Genomic DNA, 12965 nt, shown 5'->3' on the forward strand with positions numbered 1-12965 from the left:
TAAAGCCCTATAACTGGTATCTGTCTTCCTAGAAATGATCCTGTGTCTTGCATAAGTGGGTAACTAAATATAGTAATTTGTATTAAACTATGGTTTTCTTCATTGATAGTTGCAATGTATTTACGTGTTGCAAACAAAGAATTACTGGAAATGTAAACTAGACAGTGTATTTTTATAAATATTCTGGCTTTCCAGAATAGTGTATGAACACATTCAATGTTACTCCATAATTTTTCTCTAAAATAGTAAGTTTGCAATGAGATTAGTCTTACTTTCTATATTTGTTTTTGAAATTAATGACAAGTGGTTAGTAAGAAAATGCATTCTTCTCTTCATCTTAAGATATGTGTTTGGAGTCCATTGCTGGATTTTCAGTTAACTCAGTGATACCTAAAGCAATGCACAGAAAAGTGGCTCAATTGTTTTAATAATTGCACTTGTAGAAACAGACACAGTTAAAACCAAGTTATTTCTTAGTTGAAGATGCAGGGCTTTCAGGTCTAAGTTAAAGGCGTGCTTCTAAAGTTCAGCTTCCGATGCTTGCCTTGTTCGTTTTAAACATCACTTCCCTTAGAGCTGGGTAAAGCTGGGTACTTCCATAAAGCTGGGTGCTTTCACTTCCATAAGCTGGGTAAAGCATCACTTTACTAGGACAGAAAAAGTGGTTTATAAACAGAAGTGCAAAGTTGGAAAGGGGTAAAAGGGGTATTCATTTACTGTGCAACTTCCAACTCCTAACCTTGTCCTCTGAAAATAAAATTTATCTGCGCAGAAAATCTTCACTAAGTCTTCACTAAGCCTTGAAGTGTTCAACTGCTGTTGTCGTAGGGTTGTGTGTGTAGGTTTTCTTCTTGTGTGTGTGGTTTTTTGGTTTGCTTTTTTTAACATGTAAGGATTGCACTGTTTTAATGCTGGCTTTCTAGCATAAATGAATGGTTATGCGGGTGGGTCCTGCCAAGTCTTTTAGGGTCACTCTAAGGCAATGCTTCCCGCCTGGAAGTTGCTGTTTGCTGGGCTGAGTCAGCAGAACCAGCTGGATGGCCGCTCTCTTCCTGCTTGTGCTGATCCCGTGCCTTAGCACGAGGCCACGTCAGCCATCAGATGACAAGGCCAGAGTGGGAAAGGAGTAGCTCGGGTGCAGATCCGCATCCTGATCCCATGCCTTGCTGGAAGGGGAGGAGCAGCCAGCTGAGGAAGCAGCTCCTTATCTCTCCCCATGACTTGGCCACGCTCACCTGCCTGTTTTTTCCAGATGTAAGCGAGCAGCTGTACTGTGCAAGCTCTGCACATGCTAACAGGAGTCTACAGCAAAGCACTACTGATACCAATTACTATTTATTAAAACTTAAAGCTTCACTTTCAAAACACAATGAAGTAAAGTCTGTCTTATATATTTATACAAGCCATCTTAAAGAAAACTATGCTGTGTTTCTGGTTTTCAGGTGGAAGAAAAATAAAACGCTCTTATTTTCCTGAAGTGACAAGCTCAGTAATGTGGCTAAAAAAGAAAAGTTTCACTAAGTTGTAAGCAAATATACAATGAAATATTTTCCACAGCTTGTTAAGTTCACAGAATCTCTACAAATAGTGCTTGATTAAAATTAATTCAGAAACAAAATAAATTAGGGCTGTCTACTTCAGTGATTTAGGTAGTCTTTTTTTTTTTGTGTGTGTGTGTTTTTTTAGGGCTGATAGTCTTGTTTTCTTTTAATGATTCAGAAATGCACTTCATCACAATTTCTGGTACCTGTCAGGTGTAGAGAGCCATAGCAAATTCAGTATTGAAAATCAGTGATACTCCCTCCCCTGCGTATGTGCATATATGTATATTTTTTGAAAGAGCTTTTCTTTCCCTTCACATTTCCTAGAAATGCTGTTCCAGAAATAACACACCTATTCCTGCCTGGTTTGTTTTAGGAAAAAGCGAAAATCCATTTCAATGTTGAAAACTTCAAATTATTAAATACAAATTGATAGTTGTGTAAATGACCCCAAAAAAGATGTATCATAGAATCATGGAATAGCTCAGATTGGAAGGGGCCTTAAAGATCATCTAATTCCAACCCCCTGCCACAGGCAGGGACACCTCCCACCAGACCAGGTTGCCCAAAGCCCCATCCAGCCTGGCCTTGAACACCTCCAGGGATGGGGCATCCACAGCTTCTCTGGGCAGCCTGTGCCAGGGCCTCACCACTCTCACAGTAAATTTCTTCTGAATATCTAATCTATATCTCCCCTTTTTTAGTTTAAAGCCATTCCCCCTTGTCCTATCACTGCACTCCCTGACAGAGTCCCTCCCCAGCTTTCCTGCAGGCCCCTTTTAGATACTGGAAGGCTGCTGTAAGGTCTCCCCACAGCCTGCTCTTCTCCAAGCTGAACAACTCCAAATCCCTCAGGCTCTCTACACAGGAGAGGTGCTCCAGCCCTCTGATCATCCTCATGGCCCTCCTCTGGACTCATTCTAACACGTCCATGTTCTCCTTGTGCTGGGGGCCCCAGAGCTGAACGCAGGGCTCCAGGTGGGGTCTCATGAGAGCAGAGCAGAGGGGGACAATCCCCTCCCTCGCCCTGCTGGCCACCCTTCTGTTGGCGCAGCCCAGGACACGGTTGGCTTTCTGCGCTGCAAGTGCTCTTTGCCTACTCATGTTGAGCTTCTCATCCACCAACACCCCCAGGTCCTCCTCAGGGCTGCTCTCAATCCATTCTCCACCCAGCCTGTGTTTGTGCTTGGGATTGCCCTGGCCAGGTGCAAGGCCTTGCACTTGGCCTTGTTGAACCTCATGAGGTGCACACAGGCCCATATTTTGTCTACACTTAATTAAATCCCAGTCTCTCCTGACTTTAACACTCACACTAAATTTTCTCTTTGCATCTTTTTGGACTAATGTAATGTTGAATAATCTTAAAGTAACTTTGGATAAAATATATATATTTAAGTTTATTCCCCAAAGGAACTGTTCTATAGTACTAATGTTGAGGCTGAGATTGAATGGGAACCCTCTAATTGAAGTGGTTCCAATGCTTTTAAATATTAATTTTCATCTGACCTTAAAAACTTTCTCACTCCTATTTACTTTCATGCAAAATTCTCTTTCCCTTCCTCATATTGTGAAAGTTGTATTTTCCGCCTCTAGCTCTCCTACGTATTCTCTAGGTGTCCACAGATTGTGGCATGTCTTGTATTGCCCTCAACATGCGGATGTTATTTGTTAGAATTAAATACTTGCAGTTTTCTGGCTGTGAATAATATTTTATTTACTCTATGTGAGTTATAAATGCCATTAAAGATTCCTTTAAATTTTTATGTATGATTTCAGGTTTAATTTTAATTTTAGTAAACTAAGTAACAAACTGAACAAACTAGGTTTTATTTTAATAAACTTTCATGCTCTAGCCTGTAAATGGTAGGCTTTTTTCAATCTTGCCTCAAGTTTCTTGGCTCATTTTTTCCCCATTTTGTAACCACCCAGTTTCCAGGTTAACCAGATTCCCTGGCTTGCAGAATCCCAGTGTAGGGATGTGACGAATAGTCCCTGTGATGAATAGTTCCTTCATGATACTCAGTTTGTTAGATAGTCATGTGTGTCTGCTATGATAGGTGGTTTCTTTATACTATTCTTGCCAGATACTGCCCTGGAGATGTTAGAGAAAGATCTTAGCGCTTTTGTTACACAAGAGTTGTACTCTGTCGGCATCTCTCTTTTTTTTTTTTTTTTTCTCCAAAGATTTGGGTTTGCATCTGTACCTTTTGATCAAAGGACAGTTTATGCTTGTGATGCAATTCACAAAGATTAATGGTATCTCAGTTGGTTTTGCATTCACAATATGACAGTTGTGGTTATTTCTAGTGGCACACTTATTATTTTATCTTTTTTGTGCTTTTTTTTTGCCTTTTTTTTTTTTTCTGAATTATGATTCTGTGTTCTTGATCCTTACTGATACCCATGACAGTGAAAAGTCTTCAAGTGGACAGCAGAAAGAGTTATTCATCCTGTCTCATTAAGGTAAAGTTGTTGTATACAATTGAAACCATATCAGTTAGGGAAGAGTTTCATTGATTTTCCTTCAGATTCTTTAGGAGACTGGACTCCTTCACAGTTGGATGCTATATAACAACATAGGTTTTGGGCACTAATAATAATAGTCAGTCTGGTTTGGGTCAGTGTCTGGATAAGAACATAAGCGTCAGCAACAACTTTGTGTATTAGATGTTCAACAATACAGGTTCTCTAAGATGAAACAGCTCATTCTGCTTGGATAAATTAGTGTTTAAATAAAGTACAAGACTTTGGTGAAGTCTGCTGACGTTAGACCCCCAATCTAGAGGAGCTGCGCTTAAATCTGCTGGTTACTGAGATTTGTGTTCTCACAAATTAATGTGCTTTCAGTGCTAGTGGTTTGTCCCGCTGAGCTGACGTATTTCAGAGCTCTGCTGTAGCTGAGTGCTGCCAAACATCCTTGATATAACTTCCAGTAACCATTTTTAACTGCTGTTAATGCCTTTACTAGATATGTGTGGTGGGTGGAAATCTTAGGTATTAGTGTGGACATGAGCCTTCCCCTGATATTTGCACTCAAATAAGAGCTGTTTCAATGAAGATTTTAGCTTTATCTGCTAGGCAAGTGGTTAGTGTACTAGAACAGTGTACAAATGTGCTGCTTTCTCAAATATTTCCCATTAGCTTGTTTAATGAGGCACTCTAATATCCCCTCAGGCTGACTGTCATTACTGAAAACTGAAGTGTTAACTGTAACAAGGACTCTACAAGACTACAGAAAGGCTTAATTTTTGTTTTGGTGAATCCTTATAATTGGTGATGACTTTACAATATGCTTCAGAGCTGCCTGTAGAATAAAGGTTGGTGACTGTTCCAGCTCACATATGTGTTTGTGAAAGCTAATGGTCTTTTAGAATAAATACCCTGTGTCGATAAAATGTGTCCTTCGTTAATGATAGACATTCTTCTCCCCACAAACTACTTAAATGGTTCTTCTTGAGGCTGACAATCAAGAATATAGGATTACTGTGGAACTCACTGCTGCTTTCACAAAGTTAATGTGTTTCCTGCCCTTATCCCTTTGAATATTACTACTCAGATGCGAAAATGTTCTAAAATTATCTGTTGACAAGAGTGCCCTTCTTGTCAGAAACAAAGTATAAACCTTATACTATAATTTGTGGGAATACTGCAGAAAGAAAATTATTGATGAAAGTGTCTGTATAATCTGATATACTTCTGGAATCAGTAGTGTTTCAAGGAATTAAATTTAAATTGTATGTCCAGTGTCCAAGACATAAGAAGTTTATCAGATTTCCTATTTAATTAAAACCAAAACAATTCACCAACCTTAAATTCCTATTCAAACTTTCTCATAGCATAACATCTCTTCATCTGTCTATTAATATTTCATTCCTGATTCTCTTTTCCACGAACTCACTTCTTCATCAAGTGGCCTCCACAAATCCTCCATCTGGGGAGCCATTTGCTACAGCTGCTTGGAACCCTTACAAGTAGCATAAACCACCACGGGCAGCTTCTTAATGAAGTGAAATTTAAAGTTGCTTGCATTAAAGTTTAACATTTTAATGAAAATTTGCTCTTGACGGTTCATTTATATGTGATAGAGTATATTTTAACCAAGATAACAGTTATGTTTTTTTAAAGTATCGCAGTGCAGCTTTATATGTCAGCAAAGAATGTTTTCCCAGTGAATGAGGCATTCCCTCCTGAAATGAAATGTTTGAGTAATTTCTGTTTCTGCTTATTTATTTGGAACCTCTAACAATACAGATTTCTGTAATGAGCTCTGACTGTTCTTTGATGTTAATGGAGATTAATGGCTCCATTACTGGATTGTGAGAGCACTGAAACAGGACGGAATATCTTTGCTATTTTTTTTTTTCTTGTGATTCACGTCCTGATTTTAGTTTTGAAGTAGATGGTGTGGAGTCCCAAGGTGGTTTAGGCCAATCTCTGCTATCATACGTGGTTCTGCCTATGGGCCAGTACAAGCTTTGGATCTCGTGGTGAGCTGTTTAAGGGAGCTTAGTGGTATAAAAGCCTGCATGGGCAGGGGGATACCCTCTGAGCTGGTTTACCAGTGGGTTCAGTTGTGTTGATGCAACGGGTTGGTACAAGCTGGTGGGAAGGAGAGACAGAATGACAAAATGACACACAGACACCAGCTCCTGGAAGGGTTTCCTTAGGGCTTCATATTAATGATCAGCCTTTTTTATTCCCCAAGCACAAAAGGCTGGCAATTATGAGTTGTGAGGTGTATGGTTTCTTTGTTTTTATGAACCTCTTTGGTAATCAATACAGCAACTACAAAAAAATTGCCAAGAATCCTTCCCAATCCTTCCCAGTATTTTTGCTGCTGCTGAAGCTGGTTATTTGTTGATGCTGTTGAAATGATAGACACTTACATCCCTGATACCTTAGAGCTTTTTTATTATGTTAGGAGTAGAAGTGCATCTCATTCAATATCCTGTCTCCAGCTTTTGTTGCTCATCTGTTGTTTATATGATGCACCTTCCCTCCTGTCTGCTAGATATGATTTGAGCTGTAGTGGAAGTCCTAGTTGTTACAGGATATGTCTATAATGTATTTATCTGATCTTGAAAAAAAAAAAAAGAGTTATTCCATCTCCCTAGTATTTATTTCCAAATGCTTTTTTTAATGAACAAGAGCTTGGATTTCATTTTCAGTCCTTCTCTTTTGCTACATTAATCTAATTTCTTAAAATACATATTTAATGATACTAATTATCCTAGGGCTTCTCCTTCACAATCTTTTTACAGAATCACAGAATGGTTGGCGTTGGAAGGGACCTCTGGGGATCATCTGGTCTAGCTGCCCTGCCAAGCAAGGACTCCCAGCACAAGTTGCACAGGATGGCATCCAGGCAGGTTTTGAATATCACCAGAGGAAGAGACTCCACAGCCTCTCTGGGCAGCCCGTTCCAGTGCTCTGTCACCCTCACAGTAAAGAAGTGTCCTCTCATATTTAGCAGGAACTTCCTGTGCTTCAGTTTGTGCCCGTTGCCTCTTGTCCTCTCACTGGGCACAACTGAAAAGAGACTGGCCCCATTGTCTTGATGCCCTCCCTTCAGATATTTATACACATTGATCAGATCCCCTCTCAGCCTTCTCTTCTCCAAGCTAAACAGGCCCAGGTGTCTCAGACTGTCTTCGTACAACAGGTGCTCCAGTCCTCTAATCATCTCAGTAGCCCTCTGCTGGACTTGATTCAGTAGCTCCGTATCGCCCTTGTACTGGGGAGCCCAGAACTGGACACAGTACTCCAGGTGTGGCCTCACCAGGGCTGAGTAGATCACCAGGGGGAGGATCACCTCCCTTGACCTGCTGGCAACACTCTTCCAAATGCAGCCTAGGCTACCGTTGGCCTTCTTGGCCACAAGGGCACACTGCTGGCTCATGGTCAGCCTGCTGTCCACCAGGACTCCCAGGTCCCTCTCTGCAGAGCTGCTCTCCAGCAGGTCAGCCCCCAGCCTGTACTGGTGCTTGGGGTTATTCCTCCCTAGGTGCAGGACCCTGCACTTGCCCTTGCTGAACTTTGTGAGGTTCCTCTCAGGCCTTCCCTCCAGCCTGTTGAGGTCCCTCTGAGTGGCAGCACAGCCCTCAGGTGTGTCAGCCACTCCTCCCAGCTTTGTGTCATCAGCTGACGGCCTGAGGCGGCGTGCTGTTGCATCGTCCAGGTCATTGATGAGTAAGTTGAACAAGACTGGACCCAGCACTGACCCCTGGGGGACACCACAAGTTACAGGCCTCCAACTAGACTGCACTGCTGACCACAGCCCTCTGAGCTCTGCCATCCAGGCAGTTCTCAGTCCACCTCGTGATCCACTCATCTATCCCACACTTCCTCTCATCTACCCTCAGCTACCCAAGCCAGTCATCCCATCATTTTTAACTCTCCTGTCAGTAAGTTTATTGACTTCATTCCTGAACTTCGTAATGAACTCTTTATAATGCGTACGTGTTCATACTGAAAATACCTTTCTGGATGGTAATGGGATTCTAAGATGCCTTTTCACACCTGGTTTCATTGTCTTAAAATTGGGCTGTGAACTCTCTCTTGTCTCTGCTTTGCAGTGGTAAATCTGCAGATTATAGTAGCGGTTCTAGTAATTAGTGTCGTAAGTGACTATTTTAGAAGTGGAAAACACATTTAATATGATGATTTCAGTCCATCAAGTCATCTGATGTTTCCTATACAATAATTAGCTGCATCTTGTGGTTTAAATTTAAAGAACCTTCAGTTATATTTTTTCTGAACCATATTCTTTACGGAGGTCAGGAGGCTAATGCCTTGGTTACTCCAGTGGATAAAGATTGGGGTTTCTGCTGTCTCTTCTCAGATTTCACAGCTGCGGTACACAATGTAGAGCTTATAGTTTCTCTGACAGACTTCCAGTTAATTGTTTTCATTTTCTTTTCCTCACATCTTGTCACTTATCAGCTTTATTAGTTAGGTAGTAATATACTTGCCTGCAGCAAGGATCTTTTATTTGGTGTGAGCACTTTAACAGTGAGAGCATATTAGAAAATGTCATCTAAGTGTAAAAGAAAGCATTCTCATATGAAAGATAAAGAAAAGATTACATTGCAGCCATATTTACTTTGCAAGGAAAGCTGTTCTTTGCTTTCAAATTTGATTAATATCTGTCTATTAAAATAACTACATAATGAATACTGGTTATGTATTTTAGATATTTTTATAGTTGATTAACATTTAACTCGCTCTCCTAGACTGTAGCAGGTCTTAAGTTGAAAAAGAAAAATCTGCAGAATGCATTCTGAGGCGGCTGAAAGCAAAACTACAGTGTGAATAATGTTATAAAGTCTAAAATATTGCTTTTTTTCCTTTAAAGTGCTATGAATTCTTCCTTAATTTGGTTTGTGTCAGAATAGCATATATATATATATGTGTATATATATATATATATATATATATATGTTCCACATATATATATATATATATATTTCTTGGTGATTTTTTTAGAAATAACTTTGCTTTTCTGTATGGGTGCTGGCTGGATGGCAGCCAGTCAAACTGGGGAGGCTTTCCTAATTGCCTTCCCCCATCTCCTGAAACTTGCTGCTCTGTGTTTCAGGCTCAGAGTAGCAATACATATGTTTTGATATCTAAATGGTAAATGACATGACATTTTTTTCTGCTGAACTGAGTTTTTAGTTTGGAAGTTTTGAACCTGCAGGTTTTGGGAAACCCAGTAGAGGCAGTAAGGTCAGAGTACAAGGCAAGGCAGCAACATTGTGAAAAGTGTCAAGGGGAGAAAGCTGATGTGGAAGCTGTAGAATCACAGAATCATGTTGGTTGGATATCATCCACCCATAGAGATGATTATAGCGTAACAGAGCATAGACTCATAGGATGGTTTGGGTTGGAATGGACTTTTAAAGACCACCTAGTTCCAACCCCCTGCCATGGGCAGGGACACCTTGCCCTAGATGAGCAAGGTCCTGGGCAAGCTGCACCAGATGATCTCCAAAATTTCCTTTCAACCTAAACAATTCTATGCAATTCTGAGCTAATACTCTTAACTCCATAGGTTTTCCTAAGAAATCACGTGCTGTTCATTGCAGGTTTGAAAATAAATCATTACAACTCTTGTATTAATGCCAGCTGAATACCTGCAGTCACTGGGCAGCTTGTGGCTGGCCTGCTGCGTGTGTGCGGGCTTCCCTCTTCCCTGCTAAGTCCTGTAGCCAGTAACTTTCTGGTGAGATCACAGCAGAAACAGTAAACCTGCTGCTCTCAGCTTTTGTTCAAGACACTTCACAAAGGTGTTTTAAACTTCGCACTACCCTTATGTTAAAGCAACAGGCTTTAGGTTTTCAGTAAATGGTGAGTGTTAGTTACCCACAGCTATCAGTGGTTCCAGCAGTGCTCCGGGGCTGACGGTGTGCTCCAGCACTGTCCCTAGCTGTTGGTGCTCTGTTCAGTGGCACGGCTCTGCTTTTTGGATGCCTCAGAAGCAAATTTGTCTGTTGTGATTGAAACAAGATTTCTGGGCAGATCCTGTGTAAAATCAACCGTCAGAAAGAACCAAATGGGCTAAAATGCCCCTCAAGTATGAGTGTGGAAAAGGTAGCGTTCTTACAGGTCGTCTATTGTTCTTGGTTGTGCATGTCCTTCTAGCTACTTTCCAGTAAAATGCACATACAGACCTTGCCATTGTTACCTCTTGAAGTAGCTTCACTGGATGGTTATTTCAGAAGTAGCCTCCTTGGGAATACGTGCTATTTTTCTATCGCTATTTTTAATGATATCCATATTTGCAGGCCATGGGGAGGGTGAATACTTGGGACTGACTTCCAGTAGCTTCCAAGAGAAAGATGTAAGGCCAGTTTTCTTTTTGTCCCTTGAAAGGGGGGAGCAGAACAATATTTCTCTTCCCTGTCCATATTGGAAGACCAAATCCTGTTTCTGTACCTGCAGGCTCCTTGTTGGCAGAACTTGGTCTCCCACATCATTCCTGCTGCTCTGAATTCAATCACCTTTCATTTCCGTGTCACTCTTGTAGTCAGCAGGGAAGGTGGTTATGGCCCATCTGATTAAATAGCCACTGGCAGGCAAAGTGTTTTCTTTCCAGCTTTGAGGCATTGTGGCTTTTCAGTGATGATTGCTCCGAGTAGAGTAGTGGAGAGCAAAATATGAATGGTCTCAAAAAAAAAAAAATCCAACCAAACAACCAAAAAAATGAAACCCTCCAGAGATATCAGACATCTCTGGTCCATGAATTGTCAAACCTGGTGATTACTGGAAACCCATTTAAAGTGCACCAAGGGGGCTGCTTGGTGCTTTTTCTACTGCCGAGCCTTTCCTAGGTCTCCGTGGCTGGTCCTTGGTTGATGGTTTTTGTTTTGAGAAAGCAGACGTGCTCCTACGCTTTCCTGTAAAGGCCTTTCCATTATATGTGTGCTATCTCCATCGCTTTAATTGTAATTAGTTAAAACACTAATGTGAAAGATGCAAGAGAAATATCCCTAATGGTGAGGCGTGTTTGAAAATTTGCTTCTATATCGCAAGAGGCTATTTAAATGCTTTTCTCCGTGGTGCATTCTGGTTCACTTTGAAAAAAGGTTGAATAAATTTTTAATTTTTTTTTTTTCCTGACACTTTTATGTGTTTTTTGTTGTTGTATGTGGGTTGCTGAGTCAATAACAGCAGGAGGCACCGGTGTGTCCTGGGAGCTCTGCCGGGAACTGGGCTATCACGCGGAGCGGCCGCTGCAAGCATCTCTCTATCAGAAAAAAAAGATCTTCTGATGCTGTTTTATTATTAAACAATCTGTATTCCTCACTCGAGCTCTGGGAGGCTCCAGCAGCTCTGTCAGGCTAACCTTGTTGCTGCGGGGGGTTTTGTGCTCTTAGTCTGGTGAGCCAGCTGGGCAGCGGGCACCTCGCCGACCCTCCGCCAGGTATTCACACCACGAGGCTTTGCTGCAGCCGCGTGTGGTGGAAATCATCCCTGTGCTTCAGGAACCCGTGCACCCAGTGAGGCGACCCCAGCTCCTGCTTGTGGGGTGGCGTTGGCCTGTGCTGGTGGAGGTGGTGGGGCTGCCCCGGGGAGGACGGGCTGAGGGAGATGGTGTCCCCACTGCTGGTCAGGTTGTGTTCGATCTACTGAGGTGGTATCTCAGCTGGCTTCAGGAGAAATGGGCTTCTGAGTGTGTGCCACCAACCTATTTCCATTTTTTACGCCCCCCCCCCCCCCCCCCCAAAAAAAAATATATATGGTTGGTTGTCGCTCTTGGTTCTTCTAATGAAAAAGGAATAGAAAATTCCTTTAAATGAGCATTAATTTGTTGGTGGATATGCCACCCATTGTGTGCTGTACTCAGCTCTGCTCTTTATACGTCACCAGACATCTGTTCTTATGGTTCGTGTATGCGTGCATGTTTGTCTTCCCCATGGGCATTTCTGTCTTTTGCACAAATGGCTCATTTAGAGCCAGCCCTTCATTCACAAGAAATATTGCCAATATCAAGACAGAATAAAAGGCATCCGTGCTTTAGCTTCAGTCCTTGCCTCCTTATGGTGGTAGAACTTTTAGTATGGTGTTGGGGTAGTTTTAACCTCCAGGAAAGTTGAGAAATAATCCGTTCTGTCTAACAATAACAGAACTGAGAACGCTTTGTGCCTTTTCTTGTGAAACCTTTAGTTAGGCATTTTGCGTTAGGAATGCTTACTTGGATCGTAGCTTCTCTTTATCTCAAAACTGTAAATATATTTATGCATTTTATTTAACCTTGGTGTATACACAATGTGAATTAGTGACTTATTACTTGCATCATTGCATCAATCCTTGAATTTGGGATGCAGTCACTAGCAGCCAGTGTGTGTGCCCATTTGCTCTGGATATTCTTCTGGAGTTCATTAGGTGTATTTTCTTCCTTGTCATCTTCTGGAACCTGGAAAATCCCACTCTTGCAGCTCGTTCCATTTAAATAGCATAGTATTTTATGATGAAAAAGGATGTAATATCTCTTTCAGTTTCATAAATGTAATCTAATTTATTCTTGTAGGTGTAGCATCTATGACAGTGCCCGTGTACATCGCAGAAGTTGCTCCTCCACACTTAAGAGGCAGATTAGTCACCATTAACACTCTGTTCATCACCGGAGGGCAATTTTTCGCAAGTGTCGTGGACGGAATCTTCAGCTACCTCGCGAAGGACGGATGGAGGTTTGTGAGTCTTCATTGCTAAAAGGAAAACTGGCGTAGTTATGATTTGGGCAAGGCTAGGTAAATAATTGAAAGAACATTTAGTGGTTGACAGCTATCATAATTCGTGTTGGTTAAATAGAGTTCACATATAAACTGGTAAAACTGCATACTGAAATGGAACTTTAATAATTAACTTTTGCTAAATGATATACAATGGTAAGCTTTCACTTAAGCTTAATATTCACAGTAT

At 41.4% G+C, this 12965-nt stretch overlaps 1 protein-coding gene across 1 annotated transcript in view; it reads left to right on the plus strand.

Annotated features, from left to right (window-relative positions):
• The window catches only part of SLC2A13 (solute carrier family 2 member 13), a 157427-nt gene that overhangs the window by 17829 nt on the left and 126633 nt on the right, over nucleotides 1-12965 (plus strand). Inside the window, exon 2 of the mRNA XM_035549274.2 lies at nucleotides 12574-12733. Coding sequence (XP_035405167.1) covers nucleotides 12574-12733 — 160 coding nt within the window. The remainder of the gene's footprint in view (nucleotides 1-12573; nucleotides 12734-12965) is intronic.

The sequence above is a fragment of the Cygnus atratus genome, chromosome 1, assembly GCF_013377495.2.
Source record: "Cygnus atratus isolate AKBS03 ecotype Queensland, Australia chromosome 1, CAtr_DNAZoo_HiC_assembly, whole genome shotgun sequence".
Taxonomy (NCBI): domain Eukaryota; kingdom Metazoa; phylum Chordata; class Aves; order Anseriformes; family Anatidae; genus Cygnus; species Cygnus atratus.